Source organism: Pteropus medius, unplaced genomic scaffold (assembly GCF_902729225.1).
Source record: "Pteropus medius unplaced genomic scaffold, Ma_sr-lr_union100, whole genome shotgun sequence".
Lineage (NCBI taxonomy): Eukaryota > Metazoa > Chordata > Mammalia > Chiroptera > Pteropodidae > Pteropus > Pteropus medius.
In genome coordinates, this window is record NW_024342471.1 from 18,195,762 (window position 1) to 18,218,470 (window position 22,709).

Consider the following 22,709-nt stretch of genomic DNA (forward strand, 5'->3'; position numbering starts at 1 on the left):
CGGCCTCAGGGCCTTTGCACTGGCTCTTCCCTCTGTCTGGAAGACTCTTCCTCTAGGCACCTGCATGGCCTCCCTCCTCCTTCAAGTCTTTACTCAAACATCACCTTCTCAGGCCATCATTTCTGACCCTTACTAACTCTCTTAGCCTGATACACCTTTCTCGTACCACCCATTCCATCTAAATGAGTATATAAATTTCCTATTCATTTATTTACTGTCTGTCTCCTCCCAGTAGAATACCAGTTCCACAGAGGTAGGGTTTTTGTGTTTTAATTTGTGGGCAGTTTTTGTTCACTGTATCTCCAGTATCTAGTATAATGCCTGATATATAACAGTTCCCAATAAATAGTTGGTGAGTGAATCAATGAATGGCTTCAAAAACCCCAGATACTGCAGCACCAACTGTGGCTCTTTCTCGGAGGTTATCGGGAAGATCGGAAGGAGTCTGCTAAGTAATTAACGTCCACTGTGTGATTCTCTGTGTCCAGTGCTGTCCTGTCCCCTCCCCCACTGCATCCACCCCACATAGTTTCCTCGTGTACCACCTAAAATCCTTTGTGGAACAGCGAGTAGGACACATCCCACGCTCTGGGAAACTTCCCCTTTCCAGCCATCCCCCTGCACCAAGAATGGATTCCAATACTTCCTTAGTGATGGACCACGTCCATCCCCAGGGGCACCACACTGCCGATGACCAAGGGGACAGAAGTAACAGTGAAATGGCAAGGCCATCACACTGAGCATAGGTGACAGCTGCATCACCCACAGATGGACGTGAGAGATGGACGGGACATTAGAGGCTGGGTGGGGCCCACAGGCTATACCCGGAGCAGCCATTCTGCCAAAAACCTCCCTGACACGCACCCACTGCAGCAGCTCTCCCAGACAATTCCCCGGACGCGGCCTGTTTGGCCCCCGGATGTTTGATACGTTTTCAATCAAGTTGACATCTGGTCATCAGGAGCTTTCACGCAGAAGTCCCAATGTCTAGATTCAGAAACAGCTGGCAACACTGAATGTCATTTTCATAGTCATTCAATGAGTAGGAGGCTCTTACTGTGTGCCAGGAACCGACCTGGGCACCGGGGAAGCTTCCGGGGGAAATTTCCAAATCCCTGCCCATGTGGAACTGAGGTCCTAATGGGGGAGACAGAAAACTCATCTGTACACCATGAGTTAGAGAACAGAATGTGAGCCTGCGAGAGGTTCTGGGAAGAAAACTAAAAGCAGCGTAAGGGGACAGAGAATGGCAGAGCCAGCCCTTCCACAGCTGGGGTGGTCAGAGACGGCCTCTCCCAGGAGGAGAAATCTAAGCAGCGGAGGCCGGATGAGATTAGGGAGTGAGCCTCAGGATATCTGGGGTAATGAGATCTCAAACAGAGGACAGAGCAAGCGCAAAGGCCCCGAGGTGTTCAAGAACTTCAAGGAGGCCAGGGTGGCTGGGACAGAGTGAGAGAGGGTAAGAGGAGGAGAAGAGGCAGTCAGGGAGGAAACGAGAATGAGATGTGCAGTGCGCCTCGTGGGTGGCAACGGTGAGGAATTCGGGTTTTGATCTGAGTGACCGTGGAGCTGATGGAGGGTTCTGAGTAAGGAAGTGATAGGAACTAACGTAGGTCTTGCTGCTGAGGTGAGAAGAGACTGTAGAGCAGGGGTCCCCAAGCCCCAGGCTGTGGACCAGTACCGGTCCGCGGCCTGTTAGGAACTGGGCCGCACAGCAAGTGAGCTGCAGGTGAGCTGCAGGTGAGTGAGCAAAGCTTCCTCTGTATTTGCAGCAGGTCCCTAAGGCTAGTATCATCGCCTCAGCTCCACCTCAGATCATCAGGCATTAGATTATGGTAGAAGCACGGGTCCCTGGTGCCAAAAAGGTTAGGGACCACTACTATAGAGGACAAGGGGAGAGGCAGGGAGGGAGACCCAATGGGGGCTGTGGCAGTGGCCCAGGAGACGGGTGGAGTAGAGGACCTAGAAGGCCTAGACTCTGGATAGATCTGAAGGCAGAGCCAATAGGACTCCCTAACAGACTGGATGTGGGGGTGGGTCAGAGATAACGCCCAGGTTTGGCCTGAGCAACCAGAGAGAAGAGAGGCCATTTATGGAGATGCGGATGAAGGGGTAGGGTAAGAGGAGAGAGGGAGATAGGCCTGTGGGACGGGGAGAGCCAAGCATTTGTTTTGGGACATGTTAGGCAGGAGATGCCTGTTAAATATCCAAGTGGGAAGCCAAGTTTAAGGGAAAGGTCCAGGCTGGAAGTCATTGGCACAGAGATGGAGTTTAAAGCCATGGGACTGACTATCTACACAAAACCTTGCACATGAATGTTCATAGCAGCACTATTCATAACAGCCAGAAAATATGAACAACCCAAATGTCCATCAATAGATCAATGGAGAAACAAAATGTGGTTTATCCACATAATGGAATGTTATTCATCCATAAAAAGAAATGAAGTTGTGATATAAGCTACAATGCCAATGAGCCTTGAAAACAGTGAAAGAAGGCAGACACAAAAGGTTACATATTACACAGTTCCATTTATATGAAATGTGCAGAATAGGCAATTCGTAGAGACAGGAAGTAAATGAGCGGTTGCCAGGAGCTGGGAGGATGACAGAAAGGGAAGTGACTACTAATGGGTCCAAAGTTTCTTTTGGGGGTGATGAAAACATTCTAAAATTACGATGATGATGATTGCACAACTTTTGAATATACTTAAAAAAAAAAAAAATAGGAAGCCACAGAGTGAATAAGGCCACCATGTGAGCAAGTCTAGATAGAGAGAAGGCCCAAGGACAGAGGCCTGGAGCCTACCTACACATGGTTTATAGGTCTACAAAGTCAGGAACCAGCGAAGGAGACTGAGAAGAAGGGGCCAGACAGGTAGGAGGCAAAGGGGAACAGGGGGACTGGAGTGGCAGCCGCCCCTTTTAGACAGATGCGCCCTTCAGTCTGCCTGCCTCCTCTACTTCCCTTACAGTCCAGGCCCCCGTGGGGACCAGTCCAAGACCGCAAACACTGAGGGGCAGAGACTGGGTCTGTCTTGTTCACAACTGTGGGTCCTGAGCCACACCAGCAGCTGGTGCACAGTAAGACCCCAATAAGATCGGTGCATCCCCAGGAAACCACTAAAAGGTTCAGTGACAGTCAGTCTGCCCTCAGGCTCCTGCCATTGGAGCACCAGGGGCATTATTCCAAACCTGAACCATATCCCTGAAAATGTCGATGGAAAACTCAACAAAGCCTGAAAATGCCAACTGTCTATCCCAGGCCTGGGCTGAAGGCTGAAAGAGAATGTTCTGGCTATTCTTAGGCCATGTTCAAGTTCGGCTTTTTGGGGCTGTTCCCAAAGAGGCTTTCATTCTCGCCTCTTCCCTCCTCCCCGGGGTCCTCACTCCTGTGTCCCTACTCAATTCGTTGTTCAGCTCAAACAAGGGGGCTCAGAGGGCCGTGGGGACATCTGCGAGGGCATCAGAATTAGAGGGACCGGAGGGGTAGGACTGCCCCCAGTTCAGGGGATCGTCTTTGAAAACCCACTGGAAAATGTGACAGAAAGGAGGAACTCAGGAGGATCTGAAGAGTTCCCCCTCGGTCCCAGCTGTTTTCTGATGCAAACGTTCCGGCTGTGGGTGCCAAAGGCCAGGACACTCTGAGCAATCCTGTCAGGCGGGCAGCGAGACATGCCCCCACAGGAATCTAAGGCCCCGCTGGCTGGTCCCCCAGCACTGAGTCTCAGATAAACACAGCTGGAGACCAAGGAAACGGGGCCTGGAAACAGCCATTTGCTCAGGACAGCAAATCCACAGCCCACCTTCATCATCGTTTCCTGTGAGCAGTTATTCTCCATTGGCTGCCGGACAGTTCTGTCCCTCTCTCTACTCTTCTGGGAATTCAGGGCCCAGAAATCCCATCAGACCAAACTGTGGTCTCTGGGGCTGAGCAGTCCTCAGAAACTTATAAACCTCACACTGAGAGCTTAGAGTTCACCTGTACACACAGGTCCCACAGGTCCAGTCCAACACAGCTGTTAAAATACGTTACAGAAACTGCCATTCCAAGAGCATGCTGGGATCCCAGACCTTCCCAAGACCTAGAAACCAAAGGGTTAATACCTAGGGAACCTCAGCTGGGTTTTGGGGCTAGAGCTGGAGGTTATTCCAATGGTTCAGATGTTCACAGTTTTGAAACCCAGGAAAGAAGGAGCAGACCAGCCACCGAGCCAAGAAACACAAGGCCACCGACATTCTCGGACCCCCGCTTAGGGAGCCGAGAAGGTCAACATCCCCATCACCCAGCACATTGGCAGCTTAACTCCTCCAAGTGCTTCTCAACGGGCAGTGGAGCCGACGGGTTAGGAAGCGGAGTTCTGACTTCCTAGAATCCACCGCCCAGGTTCAAATCCCTCTCCCTGACCTAATGTGTGGCCTTGAACAGGCCACTCCTTTCTCTGTACCTCAGTTGCCTCATCTCTGAAATGGTGCTAATCAGAGTGCCTACTTCATCGAGTTGCTCTAAGAATTGAGTAAATATGTGTCTAATCATAAAATAACCACCCTATCAGTACTGTTAACACAAACTATGTATTACAGATGAGAAACGAAGGCAAGGAGAAGTGACTGGCCCAAAGTCACACAGCCAGTAAATGGGAGAGCTGGAATTCAAACCCGAGCAGCCTATGGCTGCAAAGTCTGGCTCTAACCCAGGCGTCAGCAAACTTTTTCTACGAAGGGCCAGATAGTAAATATTTTAGGCTTTGCTGGCCATATCCGGTCTCTGTCACCTATTCTTGGTGGGGAGAGGGGGGTGTTTTTTTTAACAACCCTTTAAAAGATGTAAACACCATTCTTAGCTCATGGGTTGTACACAAACAGGCCATGGACTGGATTTGGTCCACAGCTGTTTGGCCAGTCCCTGCCCTAAATCACTGCAGAATACTATCTCTTAAATGCTGGCAACTAATTCTCATTTGGAAGACACGCCAAACAGATCAAATGAAGAACATGGGCAGGTCCAGTTCAGTCCACAGGCTCCCAATTTACATGTTTCACGTAGAGCTTCTTCTTCACCAAGGTGAAGAGCTGAGCTACGTATGGCGTTGCTAACATTCACCTAAAAATCTAAGCAGCTACAAGGGCAAATGCAGAAGGGCCTTTTGAGATCCCTGGGAGGGATAAGCAGCAGGAGGCCAGAGGAGGTATAGGGAGAGCTATGTCTCACCTCCCCGAGCTGGATTCATTACAGGCCTGTGTTCACAGGCAGAGATAATGGCCCTAGGGTCTGGTCCAGTTCAGAAGCTCAAGTTTCATCCACCTTCTCCAGTAGAAAATCAAGTTCAAGAATTCCCTAGTACTCTCCCTCTTCTCGCTCCCTTCTACTTCATGGTGCAAGGATGCATGTCACTCCAGGGAGCAGGTGTATGAACGAAGCACCACCAGCCAAACTAATCCACCAGTAGGGACCCCAGGAACAGCTGTCAGATACAAGGCCTTGAGGATGGAGCTAGGGCAGGCTCAGGCCAACAGCTGCCATTTCCAAGGGCAGAAAACCCTGGGCTGAGAGAAGCAGATGGTGGGGATCTGCCCAGAAACTGGCTCTGAAGCTGAAAATCAAGACTCTTTGGATCCCCACACAAGCAGCAAATCTTCCCTTGATCTGCCTCACCAATACTAAATCAGAGGTGGCCAGAGAGCAAAGGAGACAGCAGGTATGTGGATACCATGGTTTACCGACCCAGCATCCGCCCACTCTCATCCACACATAGCTCAGATTTTGGTGAGACGGGTCCAATCTGTCCCCCTCACTGGGCTTTTGGCCTGTGAGATCCAGTGATTGGTGGATCAATCTAAGCCAATTAGAGATCTCATGCTCAGAGTGATTGGTTCAGGCATGAAGCACATGACCCCAATCTCAGCCAATAAGAACACAACATTGTCCTCACTGTCATTGGCCATGCCTCAGCCTATCAGAGCCCAACACTGCCCAGTTCATAGTGATTGGGGTAAAGGCTAAGTCCAAGCATGTGGGAGGAGAAGAAATGGCACAGACAAAGGCTTCATGTCTTTGGTTCAACTTAAAGCACATGACTCAGATCCAAACCATTTGGAATATCACATTCTCCTGGCCATAGATGGCCAAAGCCTAAGTCGCTCTCAGGACGTTTGTCAGAGCTACTAGAAGAGAGGTTCACTCTTTCCCACTATCCTTGAACTTGAGAGAGTGTGAGGCCAGAGTCACTACAGCCCTCTACTACCACACTGAAAATAAAGCTGAACACTTGGAAAGCAGAACTGAACAAGGAAGAAAGAGGCCGAGTCCTCGCAAGGTCCAGCCTGGCCCAAAGCCGACAATGCCCCAGACTTCTCAGCTACTTGAACTAACAAGTTTCATTTTATGATTGAGCCAACTGGAGTTGCATTTTCTGTCAACTCTGGGGAAATGGGGAAAGGAGATGGATGGAGGAAAGGAGATGGATGGAGGTCTTACCTTGAGGAGGAGTGGGTATTTGCAGATCCTCTGAATTGGGGACAGCAGGTAGCCCTCCAGAGGGATGTCCGTGGTCTTTCGGCCTCCCAGAAGCATGCAGCTCTGCAAAGAAACAGGAGACCTTCATTAACACTCACCAAGGACAGCAAAGGGACTGAGCCACCCTCTATAATCATGGGAAACACTCTCAAAATGCAGCTACAACCTTTGGAAGCAATTTAGCAACATGTAGGAGAAATCAAAATATGCATATTCTACAACCCTGCGTAAGGAGAGCCTCCCTCAGAAGTTACCCAATCCTGCCCAGTGCCTATTCTAGTAATTAAAGTTTTGTTTTGTTTTTAAAGCGAGGCAACCATTGGCTGACCTCAGAGATTGCAAGGACCTTGTCAGCTTCTAATCCCTTATTTTTTTATTTTTTACACCTACAGCACCTGGTCTTCCTAGGTGGTCTCCCAACCAAGTACTAACCAGGCCCGACCCTGCTTAGCTTCCGAGATCAGACGGGATCGTACTTGTTCAGGGTAGCATGGCCACAGACTGATAATTAAAGTTTTATTGGAACACAGCCACATCTATTTGTTTACATAACAACTATGGCTTCTTCCAAGAGATCACGGCTGAGTAGCTGTAACAGAGACCACAGAGTCACAAAACCTAAAATATTTACTATCGGGTCTTTCACAGGAAAGTCGCCAAACTCTGATCTACAGAAACTTTGACGCATATACACCAGGAAACAAGAACACGGACGTTCAAAACTGCCTCATTTGGAATAGCAAAAAATGACAAACAACCTACATCTCCTTGGACTGAAGAATGGATAAATATGTCTGCAGTACATTTGTGCAATGGCACACTACGCCACAGTCAAAATAGGAGAGCTAAAGCTACAAGGGGCTGCATGGATGAGCCTCAAAAACACACTTATGAGCAAAAAAAAAAAAAAAAAAAGATTATGTACTGTATAAATTCATTTAAATCTTTTAAAGGCACACAAAAGAAAACTAGGCTTCGTTTATGGGGACCACGTCTGCAGAAAAGTATAAAGGCGTGAATGGAAAGAAACTCTGGACCAGGTTCTAGTGGGAGTTAACCCCAGAGGGAGGCTTACAGGATTCGGAAAATGAACCTGGAATCTTCAGCTGTTGCAGAAGAGGTTTTATTTCTTTACCTGGAAGGTAGGGGCATGAGTGCTGTCACAGGAATGCCTGTGTTTCGGCCTGTAGAGTAAAGACTGCAACTCTGTCAGGCGTCAAATACCCTCACCTACCTGGGTCCTGGCCATACCGGTCACCTCGACATCCACCTGCACCCACCCACGTCAAAACTTCCTTCATGCCAACCCTGTTCCTGTGCGTGTTCTATGTTCCGACCCTAAAATGCTTTTTCCTGCCTCAATACTAATAAAAATATTATTATCCTCATCCATAGCTAACACTAAGAGCTTATGATACACCGAGGGCTCAAATCCTGACCACCAACCTCCCTATGAACTGAACACTATTACAGCTCAGGCAACTGAAGTTGGGAGGTTTCGTGTTTCTTCCCAAGGGGACCCCAGAACATGTGAGCAATAGAGATGGGATCTACACCCAGGCAGGGTGACAAATAGCCTGGGCTTAGAACCATGATGCCAGGCCACCCTTAGCCCAAGGCCAGCATTCTCCAAGGCCAGCCCGGCCACCCCGCCTCCTGGAAGCCATTCCCACCTGTTCTCAATTCCCAAAACTCCTTCCTCCTGGCACTTCCATAGTAGGTAATTTGTTCCACGTGGCTAGAAATCATATGCAGGTATTATTCTCACCTTTGGAGAGGCTCCTGTTAGAACCAAGGAGCTCCAACTTGAGAATCTGTTCTTTGGATGCCAGGAATCATGAGTTACATGTCTGTGGCCCCAACCATGCCCTTCACAGTCCTGGGTCTCTAGGGCTCACAATGTGCCCAATGTATGCATGAATGAATGAATGAACAGATGAACTAATGAATGAACAAACTGCCAGCACATCCAGCAATGAATGGGTCTTAGCCTTCCTCCTCAATACCATGCTAGCAGATTGGAAATTACACAGGACTCTTGAGAAAGGTGATCTCCATCCTATCCTTCATTCATTCATTCATTCTACAAATACACATTGTGTGCTGGGCACAATTCCAAGCACTGGGAAAACTTCTCAACAAAGTAGACAAATTCCCTCCTTGTACTCAAGTGAAAATAAGACCAGGCATTTACCATGTGCTCACCACGTGCTAGGCACTGTGCCTCACGCTTCAGCTACAGGTAAATTCGTCCTCATGGCCCTAGGACAAGCATGAACCATTGTCTCCCTCTCACAGATGGGGAAGCTGGCACAGACAGCCAAGAAGACTGACCCAAGACTCAGAGCTACTCCCTTTAAGGGATGTTAATGGCCCTCTCCTTGGAGAAGCAGAATCCCGGCCCTGCTGTGTCAGGAGCTGCATGACTCCCACTCCTATGTCCACCCCTGATGCAGAAATCAGGGCTGTGGCAGCTGGGAGAGGCCAGGCCTACACCGCTCACACTCAGGCCTTTGTCCTCCGAGCCAGTGCTCCCCACGAGCTGTCCTGGTGATGTCAGCTCTGGGCAGAGAGAGGAGTGGGGGAGGGCTTTCCAGAAGCCCCCAGAACTTGGCCAGAGAAGGGCCTGTCTCTTTGTCCAGGATCAAGGAGTTTTCACAGGACTGTCACGGCCACAACTACACTTCTCCCAAATACCTTAGATTGTTGTTTTACTTTGTTTTCAGTGAAAAAATAAAAATAAAAGAAAAAAGCAAACACACAGAGCTACCAGGTACTATTCTCCTAAGATTACACTCCAGACACTATGGAAAGAACTTTTGAGAATTACCCCTCTTGAACCCTCCTAATTCACAGAATGGACTCAGGTGAAGTGTCAGCTTCCTCCTGTTCCCAAGCTCCTAATGGCAGCACGCCGCAAGCGGTCCTGGGTCCTCCCTTCCGTCTTTGCTCCCCACCTGGCTGACCTTACCACTTTAACACCATCCTGTCTACTGAAAACGCTCAGATTTTCATCTCCAGACCGGCCCCTCCCTTCCCTAAACTCCGAACTCAAACCTCTGATTCCGTGCCCAAATCTCCACCTGGATGTCTAACAGGCATCTTAAACGTCACACATCCAAAATGGCATTTTTTTTATTTACCTCTCATACCTGGCTCCTATCCCGGCCTCCGCCCTCTCGGGGAACTGCAACTCCTTTCTTTTAGTTGCTTGGGCCCAAAACCCTGGAGTCATCTTTGACTCCTCTCGTGCAGCTACACCCCAGAGCCAACCGCCCCGCAATTCACATCAGCTGCACCCTCAAGCTCTCCCTGATTCCAACCACCTCTTGCACCACCATTGCCCCGTCCTCAACACCATCCTCTCCTGCCTGAACTGTGGCAGCAGCCCCGTAGTGGGGTGAGTAGTGTCCTCCCAAAATGCCAAGCCCACCCAGAATCCCAGAATACGACCTTATCCGAAAACCGGGTCTCTGCGGATACAATTACTTAAATTAAGATGAGGTTATACTGGATTGGGGCGGGCCCTACATCATCTGACTTGTGTCCTTGTGAGAAGAGAAGAGAAGAGGGGAAGAAGGCCGTGTGAAGAGGGAGGCAGAGACTGGAGCTACGCTTCCACACGCGAAGGAACGCCCGAGGCCACCTGCAGCTGGCAGAAGAAAGGCAGGACTCCTCCCTAGACGCTTCGGAGGGAGCGTGGCCCTGCCGACCCCTTGATTTCGGCCTTCTGGCCTCCAGAACTGTGAGAGCATAAATTCTGTTGTTGTGAACCCCCCCGTTTGTGGTCATTGTTACGGCATTCCCAAGGCAACCACACCAGCCCCGGCCCAGGTGTCCCTGCCTCCACCCTCACACTGCCAAGGGAAGCCTTTCGAAATGCAAATGAGTTCAAGTCATTCTTCTGCTCAGAACTCTCCCAGGGCTTTCCCATCCCACTCAGACTAAAATTAAAAATTCCACTGAAAGCACTGCCACATGCTCCAACATAGATGGGTCTCACAGACATTATACTGAGCAAAGGAAGCCAGACACAAAAGCATCCTGCATGATTCCGTGCGTGTAAAATTCTAGAACAAGCAAAACCAACCTCTGATGAGAGAAATCAGCAGAGAGATTACCTCTGGATGGAGAGGGGGGACATGACTGGGAAAAGGGCACAAGGAACCTTCCAGAGTGACAGGAATGTTCTAAATCGGGACCTTGGTGGTGGTTCCGTGGGTGCACACATATGTAAAAATTCATCGTGCTGTGAGGACATTCACTGCACGTTTGCTAGACTGCAATAAAAAAAAAAAATCTATGTAAAAAATCTCAGAGCCTTTCCATTAGCTAAACGTGCTTTATCCGTCTTCTCAATCTTTCTTCCCACATTTCCTTCCTCTTTTCGTCTTACACTCTCCATCCCAGCCACTCTGGACTTCTTGCTCATCCTCACACTCCTACCTCAACCTCAAAGCCTTTTGCACTTATGGTTCCTCTAGCTGGAACTACCTTCCCGGCAGATACCCCTTGCTTCTCTCTCTTTATCCAGGTTCCTGCTTAAATGTCACCCAAGACACTGTTTTCTCAAAGACCGACCTAAAACAGCAGCCACTCCCTCAGAACATCCTGTCATCTTTAACTTACTTCACTTCCTGCAGAGAACTTATATGTCTCCCCTACTTGAACAGCCACTCCATGACAGCAGAGACTGCCTTGTCTTGGTCTCTTGTCTCTTGTCTTGGTCCCTGTTGTATCCCCGTACTTAGAATGATCCCTACCACACAGCAGGTGCTCAATAAGAATCTGCTGAATGAACAAACAACTAAATGATCCCCATTTTACAGACAAGAAAACTGAGGCACAGAAAGATGGAATTCCCGCCCCATCTTTCAGTTAGTGCACGGAACATCATGAATGGAAAGCCACATTCTGTTCCCAACGCCTTAATAATCTGTGATAGACAGGAGACGGCTCTTCCGCAGATGGTCAAAAGCTGGGAGATGCCAGCAAGGAGGGAAACAGATGGCACATGTGCTGGCACCCCACACATCCTCCCCGCTGCCCAAGTTGGCCCAGCCCAGCTGCTGCTAGGAAAACGACAGTTTGGTCCACCAGGACGACTGCAAGAGAGAGAGGAAGGAAGTAAAGAAAAAGAGGCCCTTCCCTTTCCCACACCCTAGATAACACTTTCCTGCTTCCCAAGACACAACTGAGCTCAAGGGGACACCCCCAGAGGGCCAGAGGGCCCAGATCCTGGGCAGCATCACTAAGTGTTGCTGCCTAAAAGTCAACAGGTCGATCGCAGAAATGTGGACGTGTGTGTGGTCTCACACTACGTGAATTTATCTTTGCTTTTTGCCCAGACTCTTGTATGAATATAAGTGCAAAACTAAGAATATAAAGATGCAGCTACCAGCGGTGAAAAGCATCAAAGCTGAATGCTCAAGATACTTGTAACAAAAATGAAAATCAGTCAACCACCTGCCCTTCCTCAGATGCCACTGGAAATGGGCCAAGCAACATGAACTCACTAGTGAAGGAAATACGCACTTTGAATGAAAATTCTGGAAATACTTTGTTGAAGACTGTGCATTAGGGAGAAGTGCAATCAAGAATTTTACTGTAGCTCTTCCCGTACGTGGCCTGAGGTGACCTCTGAAAATGGTTCGCTAAATTCACTTGACCCAGAAAAACCCCCAAGATCATGCAAATCAAGAGGTTCAAATCTTCGTGTTCACGTTAAGAACACTCGTGAAACTGCCCAGGCCATTAAGAATATGCACATCCGAAAAGTGACCAAGTATGTGAAGGATGTCACTTTGCAGAAGCAATGGTGCCATTCCATTGTTACGATGGTGGAGTTGGTAGGTGTGCCCGGGCCAAACAGCGGGGCTGGACTTGGGGTAAGTGGCCTAAAAAGAGTGCTGAATTCTTGCTGCACGTGCTTAAAAATGCAGAGAGTGATGCTGAACTTCAGGGTTTAGATGTAGACTGGTCTCTGAGCACATCCAGGTGAATAAAGCTTCCGAGATGCAGCGCAGAACATACAGAGCTCGTGGGCGAGTGAACCTCTACATGAGCTCCCCCCACCACACTGAGATGATCCTCACTGACAAAGAGCAGATGGTTCCTAAAGCGGAAGAGGAGGTTGTACAGAAGAGAAAGATATCCCAGAAACAAAAACTTATGGCCTGGGAGTAAATTTAGCATCAAATAAATGCTAATAAAAATTAAAACAGAAAAAAAAGGAATTTTACTGTAAAGAAGTTGCAAATTAGTAGTTGATAGATGGTCACAGGGATGGGGAGCACGGCATAGGGGGATGCAGTTAGCATTAATGTAATGGCTAGGTGGAGAGCCAGAGGCGAGAAAGAGCAATTACATAGTTTTACAAATTATATAAATGTCTAACCAATGTCTATACTTGAAACTAATAATAAAATAAAACAAAAAAAATTTAAAAATTTTTACTGTATAGTTTCTCTCTCTGGGCACATAGTAAACACTCCTAGTGCTATGTCGGTTACCTGTTCTTTTGTGTGAATTCTGTACGTGCTGTCGAGACAGAAAACAGAATTGCAGGGAGTGGGATGGGATCTGGAACCAAACGACCAGGGGATTTAGAGGTGAAAGACCAGGATTTGAACCCATGTGAAGCTCAATCACTTTTCAAGTTATGCACTCTCGGAAAGTCACTTAATATCTTGGAATTCATCAAAATCACCTGTGGCAAAGGCTATGCACTGTCTTCTAACATCTTCTTCCACAGCCACAGAAATTTCAACTGGGCCCATGGCTGCCCAGAGTAAAGCCTACATTTCCCAGCCTCCCTTGCAGCTCGGTGTGGGTATGTGACTAAATTCTGGCTAATGGAATGTGAGCAGAGAGATGTGTGCAACTTCCTGTTGTACCTTTAAAAGGAGCAGGGCAGCCCCCTTCTTGCCACCCTTCCTACACCCTACTACAATGTGGAAGTGGTAAGAAGTATCTTAGACCGCATCAAGGAGGACACACCCTACACACCCTAGGGCCTTGGCCCCCGACACTGACATCTCTATACTGGCCCCAGACTGTCTATATCCACGTTGTTAACACAAGAGAGAAATAAGTGCCTACCTCGCTTAAACCTCTGTTATTTGGGATGTCTGCAGATAATGTATATCTTAACTCACACAACAGATAGCAACTGGTAAAGCTCCAAGGAGATCACCAATGAGAACCTGTCTTATTACACAAGTGAAGCTTGCTGCAATTATAGGGAAGGCCATCTACTGTTTTGCCTGACCATTATCCATTCCCAACTTACTTTCACAAGTGCAAGCAAACTGTCCTTTAAGGATCAGCCCACCCGTAGGGCCTGTGGCATGAGTGGAGTTGACCCTGCCCTCTGGCTCCAGAAGTGACCCATCAGAACCCCATCCAACTCCTCCATCTATGGCAACTGGTTCAGGGATGAGGTCTTGAGCCAGGCTGAGCCAATGAGCATCAGACCTAGGGTTTTTTCTTTACTATCAGGGCAGGGTGGGAAGGATCTGCTGGTAGCCACCGTGCCACAACTTGGGAAGAACCTGCCTGGAAATGGAGCCAGGATAAAGAAAGGCAGAGACACATTCCTAATGACATCATTTGAACCCCCAGAGTCTGCTGTGCTTGAGGCCCTCCAGGTCTTAAACTTCCCAGGAAAGTGAACCAGTGATTTTTTTTTTTTTTTTTTTTTTTTTTGCTTAAGCCAGTTTTAACCAGATCGTCTTTCACTTACAATTAATTAAATAATCTGAAAAATACAGTTATTACTACTATTGCTACCAGTCTTATTAGGATCATTACTTTAGACCAGGAATTGGGAAACCTGGCCTTGGGGCCAAATCCAGCCCTCTGCCTGTTTTGTTTTTATAAATAAAGTTTTATTGGAACATAGCCATGCTCATTCTTCTACACATTACTTACTGATGCCTGCTCTTGTGCTATAACAGCAGAGGTGAGTCATTGTGACAGGGACTGCATGACACACAAAGGCAAAAGTATTCACTACCTGGCTGGCCCTTTACAGAGAATATCTGGCGGTTCCCGCTTTAGACAGGTCACTCTAGCCGAGGAAGGGATTAGCAGCATGGGTCAGTGTGAAAGTGTCAGCACGCAGCTCTCTCGTGTCCAGGGATTCACAAAACTGAAGCAAACAGCAGGGAGGCACAGAGGTGACAAGGAAACTTACCAAAAGGAAGGCGCGCACAGTGGGGATTTTGTTCAGTTCCACAAGCAGCCGCAGGGCCTTCTCGTGGTTGCTGCAATATTCCTCGTATACGCAGAACTTGTCCTTCTGCAAGACAAGAACAGAGGCTGAGACAGGTCACAGCGAGCAGGCAGACACTCCGAGAAGTACCAATGGCTGGGACAGCGGGCCGGGGAGGGACGGACTACACTAGACCCTGCAACACTACACAAAAGGAGAAATTTCTGGTAAAGTGCCTCCTACTCACGGTAGAACTCTCAGCCTCCACTTTTTCTGCCCCAGTCCTGTAGCCAGCAGCCTGAGTGACCCTCTCAGGAAGCAGCGAAGCCCAGGGTCAAGTGCACAGACTCAAGCCAGGTGGCCTAGGCTTGAACCCTAGTTCTGCACTCCCAGCTGTGAACTTGGGCAAGTTACCTGCCCTCCCTGTTCCTCGGTTACCTGTAAGCTAGAGTTAATAACAGTCCCTAACTCGTGGAGTGGTTATGAGGATTAAAGGGGTTAAAATGTGAGGGTCCAGCATGTAGTTAAAGCCCCAATACATGTCCAACTTTACTACTGAAACACAAGTAGGCTGTGTCACGCCCCCGTTTAAACCCTTCCAATGGTATTCTATTATGCTAACAGTGAAATCCGACACTTTATTAAGATCTTCAAGGGTCAGATAACGAGACCCTGCCTTCCTCTGATCTCATCTCACTAGCCTCCTAGCTACTCCGTGAATTTGCCAAGCCTGTTCCTACCTCGGGGCCTTTGCACGTGCCATGCCCGCTACCTGGAACAATCTTCCTTCCCCCAGGCCTGGCTACTTGCCACCATTCAAGTCTCAGCTCAAATGCCACTTGCTCAAATGACACCAGACTACTGTAGCTAAAGTAGCCACCCAGGTGTTCGCTATTACCCACCCAACTGGCTTTATTTTCTTTATAGTGTTCTCTCAACCTGGAATTATCCAGATTATTTATCAGTTGTCTTCTCACTCGGCAGTCAGCTCCCTGAAGGCAGTGAACATGTCCGTCTCGTTCAATGAAGTATCCCCAGGTCGTAGCACAATGCCTGGCACACAGAAGACCCTCAAAGAATACTTGCTAAATGAATGAATTCTGCATACCTCCTATGTGCAATGCCCTGCATATACGAACCAGAGGAGTCTAGATAAGGCTCTGGAATTTGAGAGAACAAGCAGATTTCTGGTCGCTGCCACATAGCAGTGGCACTCCTAAGGCTCTTTTGACCTCCAGATGCCCCTAGGATGAAAGCTGGACTCTTTTCAGCCTAGAGGTCACCCATGGGTCACCAGGTCTCTAACTATCAGTCAAGGTTTCCGGAACTGGAAGGAATAGAGGCGTTCTTAGCAGGAAGCTCTCCACTGAGCATTTTCGGTTCCACAAAACACTGCCCCCCAACCTGCCAAACCCCAAACGAAGATGTCCTGGGAAAGACCACTGAGGAAGAAGGGCTGAAGGGCCTCAGCCTTGGTCTGGGGGATGGGCAGAAGACCCCAAACAGCAAAGGAAGGAAGAGGTGGGCCTGCAAAACAAAGCAGCTCATCTTGTTTCTAAACAAACCCCCAGCCATCCTGCTAGTGGTGGCTGCAGGAAAGAGAAAACCAAAGAGGAGGGAAAATCGGTTTCAAAATCAATCAGCCACCCCAACACACCCAGCTCACCCCAGGGGCTCTGTGTGCACCATCTGAGCAGACGTCCTGAGCAGAGATGTGCTCACAGCCAGAGCCAATGGCTGACTCAGAGTGTGTACTGAGCACTTAGTACATCCCACACTCCCTTCTCCTAGAATGAGGGTGAACTCATTAACTCTTCGTAATAACCTGACGTATTCGACCTATTCACACATGGGAAAAACAAGGAAAAGTCATGAGCCCAGGGTCTGACTTCTCGTGAAGTGGCAGAACCAGGACTCAATCTCTCTTAACTCCCATACCAAGGTCCAGCCCGAGGCCACAGCAGGGGATGGGGGTGGGAGTGGGAGGCAGAGACAATGGGTACAAACTTGTGGGGGCCACAAATCCACAGGCGAAGATCCGAGGGGCACTGCAGCATCATGATGAAGTGCACAGTGACTCCAGAACCAGACGACCTGGGTTGGACATCCAGCCCCACCCTCCCTAAGTACTGAGTGACCTTGGGCAAGCTGCTTCACCTCTTCATGCCTCAATTCCCTCATCTACAAAATGGATATAATAGCAGACCCCCCACTGCTTGGGCTGCTGGAAAATTAAATAACAATATATGTAAAATGAGTAGAACAGTGCTTGGTACACAATGAACACTATATAATATTTTTAAATACTCTGAAAGTATTAGCTACAAATACAATCAACAAAAATGAATCAATAGGAAAAAATAATTATCCAAAGTGTACACAATTATCCGAAGTGTACACAATTATCCAAAGTGTACACATGTCAGGAACAAACAACCCTAACACATACCAAACAATCTGAAGCATTACAACACACAAGCTACATGCTCCAAACAACACCATCAATATCATGATGCACAGAGAAACATATGGAGTCACCAGCTACAATCTCCTCACCCAGTGTCTGCAGCCCACTGAAATATCGACCCAGAAATATACACGAAGGCAGAGAAGGAGAAGAGGGTACCCCAGCAAGCCCCACGCTGCCCAAGCAGACCTTTTTCTATTTCCTTTTGTCTCTGTTGAGCCTAGGGGACCATCAAGGCCAATGGAGATGGGTAAGGAGAAGTCTGGACTGTAAGGGTTCATCCAGACAAATAAAAAAATGTGAGGGAGGCTGCCAGACACATCTGAAACCAGGGCCTCAGCTGAAGACCATGGTGAAGGCGGCTGAAGAGAAGAGAAGAGGGCTTTTCTTGTTGTAGGTAACAGGAATTAGCCCATGTCTGAGGCCTGCTCCTGCAAAAGAGGCCTCCAGGACTCTACAGGAAGGGTTGGGCTCTGAATGCAGGCACAGGAATGACAGCAGGAGGTCCCAGCCATATATGTAAGAAGCTCTAGGAAAAAACTGCTCTGCAGCCAAACACCTGGGCTTTCCCGGGCCTACAGGCCCCACTATGAATACTATTCATAGATGAGACACCAAAAGCCCCCACGACCACTATCAGCATCAACTCTATAAGTGTGAGTGCAGGTTCTGCAGCCAGACCACCCAGGTTCACAGCCCAGCTCCCCAGGTCACCAGCTCTGTGACTTTGAGCAAGGCAGGTAACATTTCAGAGCCTTTGTGTTCTTGTCTATAAATGAGACAATAATGACCTCTTCATCATAAGGTCGTTGTGAGAATTACTAGATGACTTTGTAGTAAGTTCTTAAAATAGTGTATAGTAAGTATTCATTAAATAGTAGCTATTATTATTGTTTGTTACTGATGAAGCAGCTATTACCACCGCTACGATTTTAACAAATTCACTGTCTCACTGGTGAACTGGTCTCTGACAGAGTGGAGCAGTAGATAGGTAGGTTTTGATGGCAAAAAAAAATAGAGACAGGCAGAGTCAGGACAAAGGGAGCTGAGCTGACTTGTAGGTCTGAAGAAGCCCCCCACGGAAAGGCACCAGGCAGATTTTGAGAAATATGGTGGACACTAAACACGGCGTCTTCTCATCCGCGCCCTGTCCATCTCCTCCCATCCACCACCCATACTGTGCGCTCTACGGGGACAGGGTTTACAGCTGCTGAGGTCACTGCAGTGGTACCAGAGGGGACTGAAGTTCCTGGCAGAGAGCAGGCATCCTGACTATGTGATGAATGAAAGCAAGAAAGCAGAGAGAGAAACTGAGGGGGGTCTGACAGCCCTCAAACCAGCCCCACGCTCCTTCCAGGAGACCCTGGTCCGCCACAATCACAGCCTCGGCTCTTCGTTGGGACATCTGTTGTTTCGCGCACCCGACATCCGTTCTGTTCTGGTCAGAGGCCCCGTTATTTCCCCTGAAGAATTGCCTCTACACTCTGAGCCCAGTGAAATGTCAATACACGCTGAGCTGACTGACCCCACTCGACTCCCAGGTGCCACAGGTGAGCACGTGACCCAGGCCAAGCCAATATGAGCAGCTCTCTTTGCTGCTGAGCTGGCAGGAGTAACAGCCTGAAACACCGAAGGCCACCTCTGCCACCATATGAGGCATCCACACTCCTCCCCCGCTCAAGGATAAAGCCATTACAGAGGAAAGCAGAGCCTAGAGACACAAAAAGAGCACGTCCTGAAAACATCACATGGGGTCCTGGACCCGGCTATGCCTAAAACCAACCCACTGCTGAACATTTCATCTGTATGAGCCATTAAGTCTTTTTTTTTTTTGGTTCGTTTAGCCTGAGTTGGGGTTTTTATCACTTGCGGTGAAGACAGTCCTAATGCACACACACTCCGAAAAGAGAAAGAAAACGATCAAACGAACCCAAGCCTAGTAGTGAGGTGACAGTGTCTTCCCGTTCATCTCCATCTGTACCATGAAGGGACTGGGCCAGAAAGCAGAAACCAATCTGTTTATGCTCACGTGCCAAGCCCAGTTAATGAAATGAGTCCTGCTGGCTCTAACACTAGCGAGAAGAATTCTGAGTCCCCAGGGAGCACAGAGGCAGAATGCTCTGATTGATTAGCGATGTCTGCCACAGATGCAGGAGAGAGGAGCAAGCGATAAGGCTGTCGTGGCTGTGTCGTTCCTCATATTCCGAGCCCCTTCTCTGACACACTCTGCAATGTCATCCTCCCCTTCAGCCTGTAGAAAGGGCAGGGGACCAAGGCTTGAGGCTTGGAAAAGTTAAATTTAGCAAATGACAACACCCTCTCTCTTCAGAACCACGCTCAGTTCCATCAGTCCCGTGTCCTTTCATCGAGCCCAACCCCAGCTGCATCTCAGGCATGAGACCCTGCAAATCTGGAAAAGCTGCTTTTAACGGCTAAGAGTCCAAGTGTTCAATTTCCTCCTTGGGGCCCCACGTGGGGCTTTGATTGTTTTGCCAGAATGAAAGAAACAGTTGTGCACACACAGATGTGGTGGGTAAGGAACGTGTGGCTGTGGGTTTGGGCTGGGAAGGAGGAGAAGGGGCCAGGTGCCAGCTGGAGACAGCTGGAGGAGGGCTCTAGCCCCCAGAGAGGACTCGAGGAACATCAGAAGTGGTGGCTGCTGTCCACAGTACCCAGGGGGCTTAGGGGGTTACACTGGCTCTACAGAGACCATCTTCTTCAAGCCACTCACTTCATATTCAGAAAGACTGAGACTCAGGAAAGGGAAGGAACTGGCCATGGAGACATCTCTGTTGGGGAGGGGACCATGAGATCCAGTTCTCACTTCTGCGAGTGTTTCCCCAAGCTATCCACACAGCTGCAGGGAGAGGGGCTTCAAACTTAATTCAGACCACATGACTCCTCTGCTGAAAACCTACAACTCTTAAAATAAAACTCCTATAGGATCTGGCCCCCATGACATCCCTGACTCTCTCCAGGGCTCGCTCTGCTCCAGCCACGCCGGATCCCTGCTTTGCTCCAGCATACGAGCTTAGTCCCATCCCAGGGCTTCTGCCCTTGCTACCTTTCCCCCTGGAATGCCCTTCCCCCAGAACATCCCTCTCACTGCCTTACAGAGGCCAGCCCTGACCAGGGTTGCCAGATAAGACCAAAGACACCCAGTTGAGTTCTCGTTTCAGAGTAAACAAATAACTTTCTAGTATAAGTATGTCTCAAATATTGCACGAGACATACTTATACTAAAAATGTATTCATCGTCTACCTGAAATCCAGTTTCACTCAGCTCTCCTGGGTGTATTAATTTGCTAAATCCAGCCACCTTTCCCTGACTTCCCAGCGTCAGACGACCTTGAGTGCAGTCACTCCTTCTCACGTCTGCGTTTTACATTCTTCACAAGCCACGTCGCCATCTGAAATGACCGCCTCTGTTAACTTACTTAGCCCCACCCCTCCGTTTCTCTGGCCTGTGAGCCTTATGGTAGCAAGAAGCAAGTCTATCATATTTAGGGCAGCAGCCTCAGGGCCTAGGACCTTGCCTGGCACACAGTAGGTACTTAGCGTGTATTTCAGCAGACTTTATCATCTAAGATGGTATAAAAACAAACAAACAAACAAACAAACAAAACCAGGAGCCAAACTGTATCAGCTCGAATCCTGGCTCCAATACCTACTGACTGTGTGAGCTTATACTAGGACTTAACTTCTCTGGGCCTCGGTTTCCTCATTTGTAAAGTAGGTATAATAAGAGGACGCACCACTGAAGGCTGCAGAGTTTGAATGAACGCACATACAGAGAGCACTGAGGACAGGGCCTGGCGCAAAGAGCATGGTCACTCAGTGCTGGTTTGTGATCATCTCAGTAGTTAGTGGTTGGGTTTTGGGTGAGAGGGCGAGGCATTCTCCCACTGTCCACTGACGGTGATGGCACCAACCAGTGGGCAGGTCTGTCAGCCAGGGCCCCCCACTGGGCCTGATGCTGCTTCTTTCTCCCTTAGAGAGCCTGTCCCAAGAGCTCTGTGCCCAAAGCCACCTCACCACCCAGATGCTGCCTCGGCAGGGAGTGAACGAGCCTGAGCAAGAGGTTGGCCTGGTGTCCCCTCCCTTGGGACTGTGATGGCTGCCGTGGTTAGCCACTCAAGGCCCATCAGGACAGAGGCACCCACGGCCCTCAGCAAGTCCCTCCCTGGGAACTGCCCTGGGCCTGAGGCACTGCCTGGAACAGCCCACATCCAGGGACTGGGAAACACGGGGTGCAAAGGCCCGCCCCTCACTGCAATTCGGGGCGACTCCAAAAGTCAGCCCAGCTCCAGAGTTTCTCCTGGGGTGGGGAGCAGCTAAGGCCAGGCAGAGACTGTGCGACCTCTCCTTCAGCTGCTTCCAACAGGCCATCTGCACACAAATCTCCAGCTTCTGGAAACCCAACTATAGCAGTGGCTGCTTATAAAAAGTATTCAGTGTCATCCTCCATGAGCACGGGGAAGAGGGGGGAATAGGGATTAAAAAAATGATTTTAAATTAAAAACACAGAATCACGTGCTGAGAAAGCCAACTCCTTTTTCAACGGTTCCACTGACATCAAGGAAGGGTCTCAGCTAGGTGTGATATTACACTAATACAGGCCTTACGCTTCCTTCTGACCAAACTAAGGGCAGGCCTCAGGCTCAGAAACAGGTGGGCAAGAGTTTCTAGACAGAATGTGGTAACACGGTTTGGTTTCTATTGCATTTCCTTTTATAAGTTACCTTCTATTTATACCAAGTGACACTCATTTTCCATTTCCAATGATGATGCAAATTTCCCCTTAAAACGAGTTTAAGGTTATCTTTTTCAAGCGAATCAATTTTTTAAAAGATGAAACAAATAATAATACAAAAGGTACCCAGATACAGCAAAAATTGCAAACGGTGTATGAATCAATGACGTCTGGCTTAGCTGTTAGGAGGGTTGAAATCCCAGCTTTCACCCACATAGTCATGACCTTGAGTTTGACCTTCCTCTCAGTTTGCTTGCCTGTTGCAAAAGCTTAGGCCTGGATGCTACTCTTGATGCAGGGACGGAAAAGTGAACGTGACAAAGTCCTTGCCTTTGTATTGCTGACATTCTAGTGGGGACAGACAATAAACAAAAAAGAAGCAAAATATCCGGTATGTCAGAGGGTGATAAAGGCCACTGAGAATAATGAGGGGGTATGGGGAGGGTGGAAGGTTACAATTTTGAAAAGGGTGGGCATGAAAGGGCTCATGGAGAAGGGGGTATTTCTGTAAAGATTTCAAGGCAGGGAGGGAGAAAGCGGCTGGGATGCCTGAGGGAATGGTCCAGGCAGAGAGAAGGGCACACTCGAAGGCCTGAGGGAGAATGAGCTTCCATGTTCCAGAACAGTGAGACACCTTCACTGCTCAGTGAGTGGCCGAGTCGGGGACTCAACCCCAGGTCTCTCTAACTCGAGTCTGCCCTCTTGACCACTGGCTGCCATTGTTGGTCATTCTGCGGCAGAGGGGCCCCATCAGACCG

The 22,709-nt window shown here is 48.8% G+C and overlaps 1 protein-coding gene and 2 pseudogenes across 4 annotated transcripts in view; 1 reads left to right on the forward strand and 2 right to left on the reverse strand.

The window, feature by feature from the left end:
• PREX1 (phosphatidylinositol-3,4,5-trisphosphate dependent Rac exchange factor 1) overlaps positions 1–22,709 on the reverse strand; it is a 176,737-nt gene that overhangs the window by 83,246 nt on the left and 70,782 nt on the right. For all 4 annotated transcript variants that reach the window (XM_039864544.1, XM_039864543.1, XM_039864541.1 and 1 more), the window contains exons 4-5: positions 14,714–14,818; positions 6,478–6,579 (exon numbers count right to left, since the gene is read on the reverse strand). In XM_039864544.1, coding sequence (XP_039720478.1) covers positions 6,478–6,579; positions 14,714–14,818 — 207 coding nt within the window. The remainder of the gene's footprint in view (positions 1–6,477; positions 6,580–14,713; positions 14,819–22,709) is intronic.
• On the reverse strand, positions 6,900–7,018 carry LOC120604052 (uncharacterized; annotated as a pseudogene).
• On the forward strand, positions 12,184–12,702 carry LOC120603771 (60S ribosomal protein L17-like; annotated as a pseudogene).